General features: G+C 29.0%; 1 protein-coding gene across 2 annotated transcripts; it reads left to right on the forward strand.

The window, feature by feature from the left end:
- Positions 1 to 6,440: 6,440 nt before the first annotated feature.
- LOC129888971 (transcription factor bHLH153-like) lies at positions 6,441 to 10,748 on the forward strand. 2 transcript variants are annotated; one of them, XM_055964047.1, is made up of 6 exons: positions 6,441 to 6,601; positions 8,244 to 8,388; positions 8,917 to 8,982; positions 9,200 to 9,265; positions 9,988 to 10,035; positions 10,239 to 10,748. In XM_055964047.1, exons 2-6 carry the CDS (start codon positions 8,287 to 8,289, stop codon positions 10,362 to 10,364), a joined length of 408 nt encoding a protein of 135 aa, XP_055820022.1. In that variant the 5' UTR covers positions 6,441 to 6,601; positions 8,244 to 8,286; the 3' UTR covers positions 10,365 to 10,748. The 2 variants fall into 2 exon arrangements, with proteins under 2 accessions (XP_055820022.1, XP_055820023.1); XM_055964048.1 differs by lacking the exon at positions 6,441 to 6,601 and adding an exon at positions 7,487 to 7,590.
- Positions 10,749 to 19,421: the final 8,673 nt, after the last annotated feature.

Below are 19,421 nucleotides of genomic sequence, written 5' to 3' on the forward strand. Positions count from 1 at the left end.
GAGATTTTATATTTCTGATACATCATGTTTAAGTGTCAGTTTCTGTTGTTTTAATTTTTAATGATTCTGATACATATACATTTATGTATCAGATACATAATGTCTTTTTCAAATATATATTTTTGGAGATTTTATATTTCTGATACATCATGTTTAAGTGTCAGTTTCTGTTGTTTTAATTTTTAATGATTCTGATACATATACATTTATGTATGAGATACATAATGTCTTTTTCAAATGTATTTTTTTGGAGATTTTCTATTTCTGATACATCATGTTTAAGTGTCAGTTTCTGTTGTTTCAAGTTTTAATGAAGCTGATACATATCATTTATGTATCAGATACATAATGTCTTTTTCAAATGCAATTATTTGAGATTTACTATTTCTGATACATTATGTTTAAGTCTCAGTTTCTGTTATTTCAAGTTTAATGATTCTGATACATCTACATTTATGTATCAGATACATAATGTCTGTTTCTTATGCAATTTTTTGAGAATTATTATTTCTGATACATCATCTTTAAGTCTCAGTATTTGTTATTTTCAAGTTTTAATGATTTTGATACATATACATTTATGTATCAGATACATAATGTTTTTTTTCAAATGCAATTTTTTGGAGATTTACTATTTCTGATACATCATGTGTAAGTGTCATTTTTTGATGTTTCAAGTTTTAATGATTCTGATACTTCTACATTTATGTATCAGAATATAATATATAATTGTTTCTGATACATCTTCTGTATGTATCAGATTCTCATCTCATGCATCAGATATTTTAATGCATATGATACATCGTATTTATGTATAAAGTTCAAGTTGTATTTAACCATTTTCATGTCAATGCAGGGAATGAAATACGTCATCAAGAAGATCCCGTCCCACCCATTGAGATTCGGAACGGCATATAGGGCTAATTTTCTTGATGATTTTGAATCATCAATAGGTGAAGATATTGTTGTCAGAAGGCCATGGATGGTTGTGTTAGCGATAACGACGATCCAAAAAAAACTAGGAGAGACATCTCTCCAAACCAAGGAGAACTGATTGATGTCCAGTAGTTTTTTTTTGATAGTAAACATTTTAGGTGATTCTGATTCTTTTAATGTATCTGATACATAAACTGTAATGTATCAGATTTAATATGTTTTAATATTTCCATACATCAGATTTACTATGTTTTTCTCTGGTGTCAAAATCGAATATAAAATCAAAGTTTATGTTTTATATTTCTACTGTATCAAACTTGTATCGAGTATAATATTCATAAGTGTCACATTTTGTGAATTCTGATACGTGAATCAAGTTTTATTTATTATGATACATCATGCACATGTATCAGATTCTCATTTCTCAATATTTAATGATTCCGATACATTAATTTTTAAAATTCACGTACATAACTGCCGCCTTCTTTAATAGATCAGTAATTGATATAAAGAGCCAATCTTTTATCCATAAATAGCTGATGTGCATTAACTATTCTATAGCTAAAGTTATGTATCAGATACATAACTTATGTATCAGCAAAAGTGAAAAAATAACTGAAATCAAATTTGGTATGAATTGATGCTCTGTTTTTTCCATTCGAGACGACGCTCTATTTTTTGGCTTGAATCTTCATGGACATAACAATTGATTTTTTTAACAATTGATGTATCAGATACATAACTTATGTATCACCAAAACTGAAAAAAAATTGAAATCGAAGTTGGTTTGAATTTATGCTCTGTTTTTTTGGCTTGAATCTTCAACTTCACAACCGTTATTTTTTTAACCAAATTAATCCCATTAATTAGATTAGTAATTGATTTAAAGAACCAATCATCCCTTATATTAAGATATTATCCATAAATAGATGATCTTCATTAATTACTCATTAGATAATTGATGTATCAGATACAAAACTAATGTATCAGAAAAGTTGAAAAAAAAGGGATATCGGATAATTTTGATACAATGAGGGATGTATAGTAATTAGACTTTTCCATTATGGGATTTAGGTAAAGTTTACTACTATATATTGTAATGTTCTTTCTTTGTAATGGGTTTTTTTATCAATGAAATATCTTTAGCCGTAGATTAGCTAGAATTAGTTAACTCTTCTTTTTTGCAACTTTCAGTTTTTACTGTTTCATTAGCTTACAGTTTACCAATTCTTGCATCAAAAGAAAAACAAAGAGAAAGATCAATAAGAATTACAACAAAGTGATGTGCTTTCTTCATATCTTTAATCAAGAGTTTTTTATTCAAATTACGCTAAGAACTAAATCATTTTTATTAATGAGTATTCTATCACTCAAAGATGAAATTTTTTAATATAAATATTAAATACCGAATAAGAAAATTAATAGAAAAAATAATGAGGAATTATATAGAGGGGATAAATATATATCATTGACATGGATATATATTTATTTATATTTTTATTACGTGTACTCTATATAAGTAGTCTTTATAATCCTACTTGAAGACAAAGCTGAAAAGCTACTACTTAACAAAGCAGTAGTTTAAAAGAAACAGACTTGCAGACCATTGACAACAGCAAAAGCGCGTGGGTCCCACTCAAAGAAACAAAAGTCCTTCCTTCGCGTGGACTTTTTGCGCACGGTCGCAGTGGATGCGGGTTCCACTTCACCGAATTTTTAATTATCGAAGACATAAATTTAAATTTAAAAATATAAAGGTCGAGAGTTAAAAAAAATAGAAAATTAATTAGTTGAATGTATTTTTCTTATCAAATTTATTTGTGTTACTCATATTATTTTATTCTTCAATTTTAATATTACGTATTTTTTAATTTTTTAATGTTTGTTGTTCATATTATTCTCTTATTTTTATGTTACAAACTTGTAGTTTAAAATGATTTACTTGAATAGCAGGTCTTTTAAAAATATTATTTCTATCTTGAAACTGGATACACAAGACTCTCCTCAAAAGAACACTTATTGAATTACACTGAGTTTGTTGTTATTGTAGTGACGCTCCACTGGGTTATTGCCACATACTTATATGATGAAATCATATTATTTATTATTATTATTATTTTTATTTTACATACTTATTATTTGATACATTTTACATAATGATCTATTAGAACAACTACTCTATAATGATAAAATTGTGTACGCATCACCTTATTTTTTTTTAGTTTCTCACCCCCATGTATGGAATCTGCATTGGAATTTTGATTAAATTCGAATAGCGCATTACATGGCCCAGTTTAAAGTAATGCTTTCAACATGATTTTCTTCATATCTAAGGCTTAAATCTAACACTTTTGATTAAGTGTAAAATAATTTTACCACTATACCACAACTGATATGGATGGTTCCTAAATCATAATGTTATTGTTGTTGTGATGCTCCAATTGGTCGGTGCCACATACTCAGATGACGAAATTGACTGGTGGGTTAACGGCGAGTTCAAACGCGAGTAGGAAAGGAAGGTGTTGAGAAATTTTAGACTATAGGAGGTGCGGGACCCACCCATCTGTGATGTGTGGGACCCACAACTCAAAGAAACGGCCAACCTGAAATCCCTGAACAGTGACAGGAACGAACTACTTCGATGGCTATTTTTGGCGCGCAAAGACTAAACAAATGTACAGGAGCTCATATAACAAATTTTATCATGAGTGTCATATACAATAAAAAAAATAATTATAATCATAGTGTATGAATCAATTTGCGTTTATCTATAAGATTTTGTCATGTCTCACTAATAATAGATAATAGGTAATTTTATATACTACTTAAAACAATCCTAATCAAAAATAGAATTAAATTGATAAATTATAGAGTATATGTGATTTTAATACTTACATATATAATATAATAATTTTATATAATTTTGCTAATCCTTGCTTGAACTAGCGTATCTTATAATTTATTTTAGGGAAAAATTATACGAGATGACAAACATTACTAGTTTATTATTCCATATGTGTATAATTTCATTTTATTATCATTCATAGGTATATTTTGCTGAGATTTGCTATAATTCGTTTGTATATTTCGTTATACAATTCTTGTACTTCGTTGGTATAATTAGTTATACAATAGCGTTTGTATAATTCACAATTTTTTGTATAACGTTTGTATAATTCGCTATACAATTTGCATTGTTTGTATATTTCGGTATACAAATAATTTGTGGGTATAGCGTTTGTATAATTCGCTACAACGTTTATATCATTTGCTACAATGTTTGTATAATGACAAACATAAATTTGTCATTATAAGTAATTAGGAAAACTATATTCATATAGAGTTATTATGCATAAAAAAAATTGCCATATATGAAATTTTTCATTATTTTATCTACTGTGTTTCTATGGACGTTAATGTGTTTATAGTTTGTTTGATGTTGTCAACACTCAACCTCACCAAAGATATCATGTTTATAATTATGTAGATTATTGTTGGAATGTTAATTCAAAATTAGGGTAGGAAATCTTATTAATTATTTAGGATTTGACATTTAATAGTTGATATAACTAATGTATACATATAATTTATAATCAAAATTAAATAGAAATAATTTTAGAGCTTTTAATTAAAATAAATTTTACATTATTATAAATAGGGTGCTACTATTTATAATAATTTTCAGAAAATTATTTTCGTTCAACCATTAGCTAATATGGATGCAAGTAACTTTTGTTTAAAGAAATTAGAGTAAAGATGGAAAAGATTATTTCATTAATATTATTATCAGTCTCGAATATATATAAGTACAGGACTGTTTTTCATTCTAAGTAAGAAATTCTACACCTCTTAAATAATGTAAACTCTTTAAATTAGGATACAAAAAATATACTTATATTTAATGTGAATTTTCTAAGTAAGATGAAACCTTAACATAATTCTTTTCGTAAAATTTCCATTCTCCTCCTCAATTTACTAGAGTTAATATCTCACATGGTTACTTGACTTTGAATGATTCACTTAGAAATAAACTTTATTTTTTTAACCCAAAAGTCACTCAATTATTGATATATTTCACCTAGAAAGTCATCCAAACAATTTAAATAATTTTTTCATTAAATTTTGTTGAAATGTAATTTTTATTTTAAATTCATTTTTTAAGAAATAGTAAGATAACCATTTAAATTAGGTTACCAGTCAAATCTAGAACATACTAAGAAAATGTGTGATATTAAAATTTAAATTCCAAAAAAGAAAAAAAAAGTTTTTTTTTCAATATAAAAGAAACAAAAAAGAGAAATACACTAGGAAAAAAAAGGAAAAAGGAATTTTGTCAATGTAATTTTTGTGAATTGTTGTTTTACTTTTTTCAAGGAATTTATAGATAAATAATTGGAGTTGATTCAATAAAATAATTAAAATGGATATCTTATTATTTCTTAAAATTTTGATCTGAAATAAAAATTACATTTCAACATATTTAATGAAAAAATTGATTAAATTGATTGGATGACTTTCTAAGTAAAATACCAATAGTTGAGTGATTTTTGAGTTGTAAAATAAAGTTGAGTGACTTTCTAAGTAAACTATTTTAATTTGACTGAATTTTGAATTAAAATTAAGTAATTTTTTAATTGAACTATTCAAAATTAAGTGATCATATGATATATTAGATATCATCCACCCCAACTAGCTAAGGTATTTCGAGAATATTAAGGTTGAGATTGTTTTAATTACTGTATAATTAGATTGAATGCTTAGATTAATATTCTTTTTTTTTGCGTCACATTATTATTATTTCAACATTTGCATTGTGCATACACTTCTCTTTTATCCATTTGTAAGAATATATTGAAAATATTGTTTATTGTTTGTATACTATTTCAATTTTAACGTGACATTAAATGTAAGAAAACAAAGATTTTTTTTAAATTTTATGTTCTTAAAGATATACAAAAATATTTTTTTAATTTTATAGACTTAAATGTGTCGTAAAAAGTTAAATTATAAAATTAATAATAATAGGGACATTTTTGATCCATTAAATAACAATAAAAATATTTCTTGACCAAAGTATTAATGACAAGGATATTTTTAAATCAAACTATAAACAAAAAATATTTTTATTAATTTCAAATAGTTTAAGGATATTTTATATCCTTTTTCCAAAAAAAACACTCTTTGTAGTATAAAGTTTTCAAAAAGTTAAATAACAGTACAAAAATAATGTATTAGTAAGTAGTACTAGTAAATATGCTTTTCACATCACAAGTCATTTTCATTTATATATATATATATATTAAAAATAAAATAAAAGGCATAAATGACATCATCTGGATTTTAATTTAACTACTCCCTTCCACCCTTTTCCTCTTTACATGGTTGGATATTAGCTGTCAAATAAAAAAATATATATTTTTGTTTTTTTTTTCTTTTTCGAAAATTAGTCTTGAAAACATATATAAAATGACTTTCAAAAACCCTTCCCACCTTCCACACTTGTTTTCACTATCCTTTCTCTCTTTTGTCCTTTCATTTTCCCTACTTTTTTCTTTCCTCTAAAACAAAAGCATCAAATTCTTCTCTCCGATAATTCTTTTATCGTTTTCCGGCTAAATAATTTTGCCGGAAAACTCTATTTTGAAGTGCTGAGTTCAAAATCAAGGTAATCAATTGTTTCTCTTTTTATATAACACTTTTTACTTTGTAGTAATCCATAGCTTTTAGGCGGCATAGTCTGCGTATGGAGTAATTTTATTTATCAATACTTGAACAAATAGAAAGAAATTGTCTAGTAGTTTTTACTACTAGAAATTAAGCTTGAGACTCATGATTCCAAGGGCGGAGCTAGTAAAGGTCCAATGTTTATCTGAATTTCTTTGGTAAAAAATTATACTATTTATATATAGTTAAAATTATTTTTAATGTAATATATATAGTATATGTTGAATCTCTATGACTTTTTCGTGTATTTACTTTTCAATTTGGGTGCTATATTGAATAAATCTGTAATTTCTATTAAAATCATGTTTATTTTTTTATTTGAAGTGTGTTTACCTGATTTTGTCGATGTTTTTGATTAGTTGGTTGTATACTTGAATACGTTTAATTAGGCATTAGATAAGGTTTAGATTGTGAAAAAAAAGATTTGTGTATGCAAATGACTGCTTTCATGTTTAATGAATGATTGTATTAAAAATATTTTTGAAGTTGGCCCCACCAAAAGTTGGTTTCTTTGAATTTCGTTGTTCTCACCCCTATTCACACTACACAGTTTATTAATACATCAAAAAAAAGTTGGTTGATTAAGGCATAATATATAAATAGACATTTTAACTCAAATTTTGAAAAAACACATCCAACATCTCAGCTCGTCCCCACTGTGTCACGTCAGCATTGAGATATTCACGAGAGAGGACGAGTTGAAGTGTCTCGATATGTATTTTCAAAGTTGGAGCGGTTAGTTGTTAGTTGAGGTGAAGTTAAAGTGTCTATATATTATTATGCCATATGTAGAAGTTGTCCAACTTGTGATTTATTCTTATAAAATTACTCAGAATAATTGAGCTTATTATCGTTAGTTGCAAAGGCAGAACCAAGGTTCAGGGGATGACATTGTACAAAAAATTATAAGCATATAGTTTATGTAATTATGTAAGCATAGATTCTGTTATTGATGATTGCATTTTTTTAATGCATCCCTTGTTATATTCTTAGTTTGTTTTATATAATTAGCACAACAAATGCATTCTTTTTTCTAACATAGTTTATGTTATCTATATATTATAAGAAGATGATGGTTTAAGTTTAACAACTATAAAGGTATTACAAAGCTTTCATTTGCTTTGTATCTTGCTATTTTGCTGTCATATTTTTGTTGCAATCTTGCTTCGAAAGCATTTGTTTTGAGCCGAGGGTGTGCCGGAAACAACCTCTCTATCCCACAAAGGTAGGAGTAAGGTATGCGTACATCCCACCATTCACAGACCCCATTTGTGAGATTACATCGAGTATGTTGTTGTTGTAAGTTGTAACGTATTCGAAAGCTTGGCACCTGTCGTTTAATTGTGATATTATACTTTTTGGATATTACACGTCTTACAGCTTATGTAATTGCATTACTTGGATTTGCATAAGGGTTTTTTGAGTTATGCACCAATACAAACTGGAATGAAATCAAGCATATTTAGTTGTGTTCTCTTTTAAATGTGTGTATTCTTCCATGAAAGTTCCTTGAACAAGGTGACTTCTGAAACACACGTCTGCGTATTAGTATGCTAATATCCATTTTCTTTTCTTTTATATAGGATTGCTATTACTTGTTAGCGAATTGAAGCAATAGAAGGAAAGATGATGCAACACAAAAGAAGTCCAATTTCCCTAGAGCATAGCACCAGCCTCACATCTCTTACACCAAAACGACTAAAGGCCGATATGCCCATTTCCTCCAAGGTTTTTTCTCTTTCCTTTTTGTTGCAATGCTGTTATTGTTAGTGCACATGTTTATGGACAAAGATATATTTTTCATGAACTTCTTATCTTATGTCGTTTGTAGCTCGTGGATTTAAGAATACTTTTTCTTGGATACTTTCAGCATAGGCTAGCAGTGATGTACTCAATGATGAGCATTACAATGTTGACACTGTTATGTGTGCTATACATTTCATTGAGTTAAAGATTTAACATTTTGTTTGACTTTCAGTCTTAAGGCAAAGACTAAACTGACTGAAGAAAACTCTAAAAATACTAAAATAGTTTGTTCAAGTTTTCCTACTTGAAGTGACCGAATTATAGAGGGCTTTGGACACATTTGTTTGGCTTCTCCGAGTCACAATTTGTTTATTTATATATTGATTATGGGATACCTTTGAAATTTTTTGAACTGGTGCAACATATTTTTTAAAATTTCAATGTGTTGCAACACTTATCTTTGAGTTCTTGATATGGAGATTTTTCTCCGTTGTGTTTTTCCTTAAATAGGAGAAGAAGGAGAAGTTTGGTGAACGAATAGTAGCTCTCCAACAGCTGGTCTCACCATATGGAAAGGTATGCTCTGCAGGAATTGTGCAATGAATTACAAATTTTATTTCAAAGAGAAGGTTTAGCGAAGTTCATTCTTTTTACGACCAAATGGTGGAATATCTCGTGCTTGTGAAATTATGTCCGCCTAGAGCAGCTGAAATTAAATAAGCCCACTCAATTCTTACTAAGCTTGGAATTTTTCACCACATGGATAAAATCCTGATGTTTGTTATATTTGCAGACAGATACGGCTTCTGTTCTCCTTGAAGCAATGGGATACATAAAATTCCTCCATGAACAAGTGAAGGTGTGCCTTCGCTGACTTTTTTCTTTTTACTCATCTATAAGAACTATATTATTGTACGACTGATTAAACACGAGAAAAATTGTGGCTCCAATATGAATGCGTGTAAATTCTTGGAATGCTTACTACAAATGAGTGTAATTCTGTGTTGCTCTTTACTGTGAAGATTAATGGAGATGCAAAATCTTATGTTTTAAATCTTTTTGTGAGTTCAAAGAACGGAGATATCGTCTATATTTTTCTTGTATGCTCGAGTTGTTGGTGTTTCAAATTGATTGATTTCAAGAGAAGTTTCCAGATGTTCATAGTGCTCCTAGTACTGAATTTTATGCCTCCGAATGTTCTACGAATTTGAGTGATTGGAAGATCATGTAGAGTTTAACTTTGAGAAGTCAGATATATTCACATGTGAATATTGCATTCTGCTTGATGCTTAAGTGTGTAGAGCGTTAGTTTTGTCCTATATTTGGAAGCAAAGGTCACGGATATTAACTATTCAGGTCGTCTCTTGTTGATGGTTATTGGTTAGCTTTATTTCAAAATCTGTTAGTTTGCACCTTGTCAAAGCGAATTGTTTTTTCTACACAGATAATATAATCATGATATTTGTGTTACTGCTGTTCATTTAGATTATGACGCCTTGGACTGATCACTAAAATATATGCATCCAACTCATTTTAACCTCTTATGAACGTGACCTCATTTTGTTTTCCTGTTTTTTTCAGGTGTTGAGTGCACCATACCTCGGAAGTATTCCAATGTCGAAGACACAGGTTAGATTCCATTAGCACCATTTCTGAAATTGCTTATTCTTTATAACTGCATCAGCCCTGAAGAGAAGAGATTCCTAAAAAGTTAAAACCTTCATTGCTACATTATTTTGGAATCTACGATCAGTCATTGATGTCAATTGTGTCATATCAATTAAACTTAGAATTCAACCTTGTTGAAATGTTATTCATGTTTTCATGTGAAGGAATCACAACCTTACAATTTGAGAAACCAAGGCTTATGTCTTGTACCAGTCTCATATACTGTTGGAGTGGCAAGCAGCAATGGTGCTGATATTTGGGCTCCCATTAAGACCTCACAAAAGTTCTAGAGAATGACGTGTGATTCAACCATCTCGTACATCCATAGTAAGGTCTTGGATTGACAATAACACAACCAGCGTTTCAAAAAAAAGCAGCCGAAAGGATGCATTTTCAACATGGAAATGCAGGTATGTGATGATTCTCCTGGCAGGGTCCACTTGATTTTTTGTGGTTCAAACGTCTTAAGGCGAATCTAGAGCTTGTTGTTCTGATAAATACTAGTAGTCAGATCTAATTTGAGGGCTAATATAAGGATAGCCTGAGCTGTCTCCAATATTAACAGAAATGTATATTGAAGAAAGAAAAGTTATGTAGTGTTCTTAGCTGCAAATGTATCAAGGATGGACTTGTTTTATATGAGAAGCAATGGAAGCTCATGAATAATTTAGTCACTGCCTTTTTTAAAAAAAAAATCATGTTAAATCTCTTTTGAAAATTGTTTTTGCTCCTCTCCAGAGGATGAAATTTGAGAAACAATATTTGAGTCCAAAGATATTAGAAGAGAACTCAGAAAGATTTGATGCCTTTTTCAAACTATCTTGTTATGTGTTTACTTGAGCTGAAGGTGTTTTGGAAAAAACCTATATCTCCATGAGGTAGTAAGGGGTGAGGTTTGCATACACTTTACGCTCTCTAGACCATTCTTGTGGGAATATAAAGAGTATGTTATTGTTGATTCGGAAAGACTAATGAAGAGCACCTAAGCTTTCTGAATTACCGCATGTCAACAAGTTCTAAATTAAGATGCAAAACATGAAATATATAGAATATTTTTACCTCATATAACACAAGTCTCTATCAAGATATAACAATATACTTTTGAGACATAGGGTCATCACAAACTACAAAATAAGAAAAAACCTACATTCAAAGTCACTAGGAATCATGAGCTTAGATGTCAAAAGTCTGCTATAATTAATTACTCAAACACCTCACAGGAAAATGTTTTCTTAGGCTCATGATGATATCAAACAAGTTATAAGTTTTTTCTTCCTCTCTTTTAATACTACTAAGAACAAAATCTAAAAAGTAAAATCCAATTCCAATATTTTCTAAAAATCATCCAATTCAAGTTACATCACTAGAAAAGAATCAATGAACAAAAAACAATTTGAGAGAGATCATCAATTACTAGGAAAACTGAATAAAGAGTATCTCCCTATCCCACATTAGAACTGTAAATTGGCTTCACACGCTATACACAACAAGAGGGGTAAAAGAATAAATAACAAAATGAAAAAATAAAATAAAATTGGGTTATCTTTCGAAAAATGGTTGATTATGTTGCGATACAACGCCATCATAATCACACTTTTTCCTTCTATTTTTGAGGATATGAACTGTACCTCCAATTTTACATTTAATTTTTTGCTACTCCTAAAGTCGGTGGTGTAAAAATGAAATGACTAAGCAATTGATGTCACATTTGTACTTCTTTGCCCTTAAGTGAGGTATGTGTTTTTTTTTGGGCATGGCAAATTTTAAAATGTAGAGGCCTTGTTCCTCAACTATACACCTCTACATAGTTTTGGAAGACTCGATTTCCATATTGTCTACCAAACATAATATTGAAAAGTATTTTAGAGTGATGTCCAAAATGCCTAACTCTAATATTGTACATTTTTGACATCTTCACTACCGTACTACAACCTCGACATCATCTATAATATGCTTGGGTGAATGGTTGGATTTTTTTTTTTTGGAAAAATTACTTAACTATACATCTTTTTTTATCATATTTTCTTAATTTTTCTACCGTTTTAAAAAATATCAAAAATCTCTCATTTTTCTCTCATCATCTCTTTTTTCAGATACATCAATTCAAAATATTATACTCATGATTTTCTTTCTTTTTTCACTCCACAAATCTCTCCACAGTTACATCCATTAATCTATTTTTGAATTTCAAAATTTTCCTCCTTCCAATTAATGATTTCAAGTTATTTAAGAAGTAAATTTCTTTTCATCAATTAAGTTTTTTTTTAAAAAAAATAATTCTTTTTTAGTTTTTTCATCTTAAAAAATTGTTCATACATATGGATGAAGTTCGATTTTTGTTGTTCATCTTTTTGTGATACATATAGGTTCACATTTTTAATGTATCTAATTGTTTTTATTTTTTAAATTAATGTATAATGCCTTCGTTTCAACATTATGATACATTACATTTGAATTGTGTTTTCGAGATGGATAGATTTATCATGATACATTACTATTTATGTACCTTGTTTGAATTGTTAAGTACATTATTTCTACTAGATACATTAAATAGGTAATGGTTGCCCTTAAGATGTTATATTTGAGATAGATACATTGCTAGTAGTCATTATGTATCAGATACATTTATTATAAATTCAAATTGATGTATCATGTCCAGAACTCATATGTATCAGAAAAGATTAACAACAAAAAATCAAAAAAAAAATAATAAAAAAATCAACCAGTTGTTCTATCAATACTATGTCATATACATAACTATGAAAATGATACAAACTGCTATTGTTATAAAAACATTAGTGTTTATATATCAACAATTATATTTGATAATATCTACAGATACATAACATTATAGTTGAATAAGTTAAGGTAAATGTATCTGGTAGTAAAAAATAACGAAATTTATAATAGTTATGTATCAAATAAATAACTCTAAACATGATATAGAGGCCGTTTGGATTGTCTTACAAGCTGCTTATAAGCTATTTTCAGTTTTTTTTAGTGTTTGACTGATCAACTTAAAGTCGTTTTGTGCTTAAAATAAGCCCCAATAAATAGTTGGGTTTATTTGGATGAATTATTTTTAAGCAGTTTATAAGTTGAAAACAGTTTATAAGTCAAAAAAAAAAGTTAGTCTGCACCTATTTTTTTTTATAACTTATAAGCAGTTTTCAACTTATAAGCTGCTTAAAAATAAGTCAATCCAAACAGGCTAATATACTAATTTGTGTTTTAATAAATTAAGGTTATGTGTCAAAATTAATATTTGAACACAATAGATTGTGCATAATAAAAATGTAAAGTATCATAATGTTGAAAGGAATGCATGATATATTAATTTAAGAAAGAAAAATAACTAGATACATTAAAAATCTGAACATATATGTATCACAAAAAGAAAAACAACAAAAAATAGAAAAAAAAATCAACAATCTGATTTGTTAAAAACAAAAAGACGTGATGACGAAATCCTTCTACACATTCTTCTTTGCTCTGTATCAACTCCCGTAACCTTTTTTCACTTTCAACAATGGCGCGCGTCCATGGATCTTGACTCAAAGCCCTTACACGAGCCACCATCAACTCTTGTATTTTGACCAACAACAATTCCATCACTTTTGTATCATTCATACCTCACCTCATTTTTTCAGATTTCGAAATGTCTCAGCAAGATCGACAGGTTCATGTTATATCAGTACAATTTATAGACAATTTTGATTCAAAAATTGAGAATTTTTTTGGAAGAATGAAAAGAAGAATTTTGAATTGTACTAGAATGTTTCAATTTGTCAGGGATTGAATTCCATTGCCAATAAAGTTTTTCGATAATTTATGCTTTCTTTATTTACTTTTTTTCTTTTTAAACATAACAAAATATTCAATTAAAAGATCTTCCATTAATTTTCCTTTTTTACCACAACAACATTAAATGCATCACTATGTATCAGGAAATATGGCTTATGTATCCGAGTTTCTCAAAATATAAGAAATTTTTATAATTTGAAAAAGAATAGGGATATGATGTAATTGACTCCTAATACTATGAGATTTATGTAAGTTATATTTTTCTTTTTGTGCTCCATAAATTGCTGCTATCCACAACAATTGGTAGTTGGGCCTAAAACGACTTAACCTTTTTATTCAATCGGGCCTGCAGATCTTGACATTTTATCAATACTTTTAAATAAATAATTATTGACTTTAGCAATATTTTTTATTTATTATCATCTATAGCAATACATAACAATACTACGATAAATTTGCTATGTATCGAAAGTGAGTTATGTATGCAATATAAATATATTATAAGTATTTTAAAATATATTATGTTTGTTTGGTAAGAAATTGACACAATGTATTATACGTATATTAAAGTGTGTGATAAATATATTATCCATGAACAAAATTTGTATTATATGTGGTTAATAAAGTATTCTCTGTAATATGTATTAAAACTGCATTATAAATGCATTATAAGTATCCAGCGAAAAAAATAATATTATTGTTATAGATGATAAATATTTTCTTATTATAGTTTATCTATGAGGTTTCCCTTTATATTGATTACTTGAGTGAGTACCTTTTAAAAAATAACTAGCTAATTGTATGTATTTTGCACGTGTGTATGCATTATATATATATAATACTATGTGTATATTATATTATTAAGTACAATTTTTAAAAAAATAACGTAAATTTTTTAAGATAAAAAATGTACTTAAAGAGAAATATTATAACTCACCACCATACTAATAATTAAGAAGTAAAAGTAGATGTAGGAAAAAAACTTTTATGAAAAATTCTGACCTCGACATCCGAATATAAACACGACCTCGATGATCGATCGGAATTCAACTCTGACACTCGACCTGAGACATGACTTCCGACTCCCTTACTCGGAATCCGACATCTAAATTGAGATCCGACATCTAAACCAGGACCGACCCAAAATTTGATATGGGACTCAACTTTCCAAGCAGGACCCGACCCATATTCTCGACTCCGACTTAAGGTTCGACTCTCGACCCATGACCCAACTTCCAAATCGAACATGACCTTGGCTTCTGAACCAATTGTCGATTTTTGAGTTGGGACTCGACCTTGACACCTGACACTAACCATTGATTTTGGATCCGATCTCGAGATCTGACTTTCGAACTGAAATCCAACCATAATACCCAATTCAAGACCCAAATTTCAAAGCAGAATCCGATCCCGATAGCTGACGGAGATCCGATCCTAACAACCGACCCATGACCTAATTTTTGAACTGAGATCCGACCTTGATATTCGATTCCGACGATCGATTCGGGATTCAAACTTGACAGTTGACCTATAACCTGACCTCGACTCTAAATTCAAAACTCGATTTTGACGCCTGACTTGAAACACCATTCCGACACCTGAATCAAGTCCCAACCCCGACACCCAATTCAAAATTCGACCTCGGAGCCTATGTAAGATCGGACAGTGAAATTAAGATTCGATTCCGAGCCAATTTGGGACCCGAGAGTTGGGTCTCGAATTGAAGTGTAATATCCCCTAAAAACGTTGTATACGATGTTTCAATTTTTGCCTAAACATGATACAGTCTCTGTATTTTGGTCATAACTTTTCATAGAAATATCCAAATTGAGTGATTCAAATTTCTGAGTAACCACAAGAGCATTACCTACAACTTTTATGAAGACCATATTTTAAGATTCGGAGGTTAAGTAGGTCAAATAAATTAATCTTTGTAAGGTAGGATGCTGTTACGGAAATGAGTGTTTATAGAAGAAAAATCATATCTCACTGTAGGTTTATCCAAATTGGTTGATTCTTGAACGATATGAAACTAGACTTCCATATCTACAATTCTTATGAAGACACCAAATCTTAATAAGGAATTTATCTTATTCAAACGCAGCTACCAAAAAGAGTATTCTGTCAAAGATAACTCATTTCACCTACCATAGAAAGATCTAGATACATTTGACATCACTCATGACATAAATTGTCCTCCATTTAACATCATCCATGACATCAATATATTCCACTAAATTTTCAGATTTTTATTTATAATTATTTTATTTATTGTTAGGTCATCTTTCCCACCTATAAATACCCACCTTATTTCCTCATTTTATTCATCAAGCTTTCTCAAGCAAATCTTCTCTCTATACACATTCTCAAATATAGTTTTAGTTCTTAGTAGTGAAAAAAATACTATTCCGGTGATTCATATATTCCGGGTAGTACACAAAACGTTCCGGCAAGGAGAGAAGCTAGGACTCAAGAGTGTTCATTAAGTCTTCCGGTACCAACTAAAGCTTCGGTTTCCAGGTATGTAAGGTTTCAATGAGAGTATTCCTTCCACTCTCATGTCTAAATTATTTTGATTATATGATAAATTATATTTATTTTCTTTAAGCTTTACTCTAAGTTATGTGGTGTTTATCTATGAATTCTTCCATCCATGTAGTCCAAAAACTCTTTCAATTAAATATCTTGATTTTAAGTAATATTTTCTTATGTTAATTCTTATTTTTACTTAATAGTATGAATCATGGTTAAACTAATGATTATTGCTCTATTTTGATACAACGTAATTTTATATATATGAATTTATAGTTTGCAAGTAATTCCTCTATTTATCTATTTAAAGGTTCTTGAAATTCATGGTGGGTTGTTTAAAGCATGATTTTTAATTAATGATTTTTAAAATATTTATGTATATTTAATTACATACATATTTGCAAGTTGAAGTGATTTGAACCCACCTAGTTTTACTATATTTTTAATAAAGTTTGACTTGAAAGCTTTGACTCCAAATAAATGTTTATGAAAGAAATATCTATAATAAAAAAAGGAGTCTTATGAAATGAAAGAATGATGAAATAATATGAATGATGAATTCTTTATGCAATATGGACAATTCTTGCATATTTGAATTATCAAATGTTTTAATGAGCTATTCTACCGAATATGATGTTTGAATTCTCAAGTTATATGCTATGAATATTTTAAAGTATTAAACTATTCCGTGGGATTGACTTAGCACCGAATGAGGCATTGAGGTGGATTCGGTAAGGGAATCCTAGTAGCAACCCCTTGTCTCATTAACTATGTGCCAACATAGGAGCCCTTGTAGGCTTAGGCTAATGGATCCATAAATAGCCCTTAAAGTTAAAGTTAAAGAAATGAATGAAATTGACGGAGTTCTACCTGGCAAGTAGTCTCCCCGGCCAACGTAGGGGGTTATGTTGGATTCCATGTAATAGCTCGCATGGTCTTAAATGTCGGTTATGGTTAGCTTCCCACAAAAATGAATGTTTTAAAGGATATCCATATGATTTATTATGCATGTATTACATTATGTTCCATATTACATAAATGTTATAATATTTTCTCAATGTTCATGCATCCTTACATACTTAGTACATTCAAAGTACTAACGCATACTCTTTTGCCTACATGATATCACCATGTAGGGATCGCTGCTCCTCCTCGTTCTCCTCCACGTGGCTAGTTGATATTCCATTGAAGACTACTTTTGGTGAGTTCCCATGTTCCGGGAACAATACTCCTTTGTCTTTCTAGCTTATGATATGTTAAGATATTTTATTATGGCATTTCTTCTATTATGATTGAGGGTGAGCTAGGAACTTGTCTTAGCCCCATTAAATCTAATAGTTAGAGGTATTGTTGGACATATGTAAGTTGAAGATTTATTATTATGATTTCCGCTTGTCTATTTATCATCATTACCTATGAAAGGCTAAAAGAATGCTAAGAGGCTTGTTTGAGGTACTTTCGGGTTCCTCATTCGCCATGTCACGTCTAGGCCCTAGGCTTGGGTCGTGACATGAACTTGGGATTCGGTCCCAAATTGAGAATCTGCAGTAGGATTTTGAATTAGTATCGGGAGAAAAAATTATTAATTTACATTGATTTTTTTTAAAAAAAAGACATCGATCGAAAGAAAAAAAGATGGACTTCTATAAAAATAAAAAGGGTAAGAAAACAAAAATGATAAAGCCAAACATATGTGTTTGATATATAAAAATTATTTTATTCCAAATTCCTAATGAATAAAATTTAACATTAAAACTCCTAACAAACTTAGAAAACATAATATGTAAACAATATGTTTAAGTTATAAAATAAAAATTAATAAAAAAAATTTTAGTTCTTAAAAATGATCATAATGAGTTGAAAGGAGTCCTTGATTAACTCAATTTTCTTATTCACAGATATATTTAGTTCTAAACCTTTCCTTATATAATTAAGATTTATGAAATTTTTCATTATTTTAGGATACCTGAATAAACAAAACATTCTATCAAATATTTAGGAGTTGACCAATTATTTTAGCATTTATATTATGATCCATAGTTAATATCATTAAAATAATTATTTAATAATTAAATAAAAATTGTGAAAAGACGATGTTTTTTCTAAAGAAATGTCATTTAATGAAGGACAAAAAGTTCAAGCAACATTATTAAGGACCTTCGTACTTTTAATATAGTATAGATTATTATACTTTAACAGACTCTTTAATTATTATCATCTATAAAAATATATCGCAATACTACGTATTTTATTAGATTTCTCTCTCTCTTTCTCTTTTACTTTCTTCGTGTCGACTTGCTCTTTCTCTCTTTCCATATCTCAACTCTTAAGCTTCTATCAAAGGTCAAAGAACTAAGATTTACATTATCATTCATTCATAAAGAAGTTAGAGCTATTTTCATAGGCCTAAGAACTAGGGCTACTCAATTTGCTGGAGAAGCCAACCAATTTCTCATTGCTATTTTAACGTTGACGGCGATTTTCATTCTAATAATAGTTATTTAATAATCGTATTCATACTTGGTGAATATTTGAAGATATGAAAGTTTTAATGTATGAAGATTTGATGATATGAAGGTTTGAAGATATGATAATTTGAAGATACAAAGATATGCAGATTTGAAGATGTGAATATATGAAGATTTGATGATATAAATATATGAGGATTTGAAGATATGAAGATTTAAAGATATGAATTTTTGGAGATTGTATCAAAATTGTAATGTTGTCTGCAATATGTATTAAAAATGTATTTTGCTTGTACTAAATTGTGTTATAAATTATTCTGGTTGGTATAAAAAAGGGAGTGATGTCTACATGTATTATATGTGTCTTATAAATTGTTTGCAATATGTATTCAAAATGTATTGTGATTGTATTATAAATGTATTATAAGTGTGTTACCCAAATTATTATTTTGGTATCACTAAGAAGAGAGTGAAATCTATCATATGTATTAAAAATGTATTGTGTTTGTATTATAAATTATAAATATATTATAAATGTGTTAC

This window comes from Solanum dulcamara, chromosome 5 (genome assembly GCF_947179165.1).
Source record: "Solanum dulcamara chromosome 5, daSolDulc1.2, whole genome shotgun sequence".
NCBI lineage: Eukaryota > Viridiplantae > Streptophyta > Magnoliopsida > Solanales > Solanaceae > Solanum > Solanum dulcamara.

Bases quoted from the DNA above. Each gene is read 5' to 3' on its own strand.
- LOC129888971 (XM_055964047.1), top strand. From the start codon at position 8,287: ATGATGCAACACAAAAGAAGTCCAATTTCCCTAGAGCATAGCACCAGC. The intron at 8,983-9,199 runs GTATGCTCTGCA...TTATATTTGCAG, and splicing joins TGGTCTCACCATATGGAAAG to ACAGATACGGCTTCTGTTCT. The intron at 9,266-9,987 runs GTGTGCCTTCGC...TGTTTTTTTCAG, and splicing joins TCCTCCATGAACAAGTGAAG to GTGTTGAGTGCACCATACCT.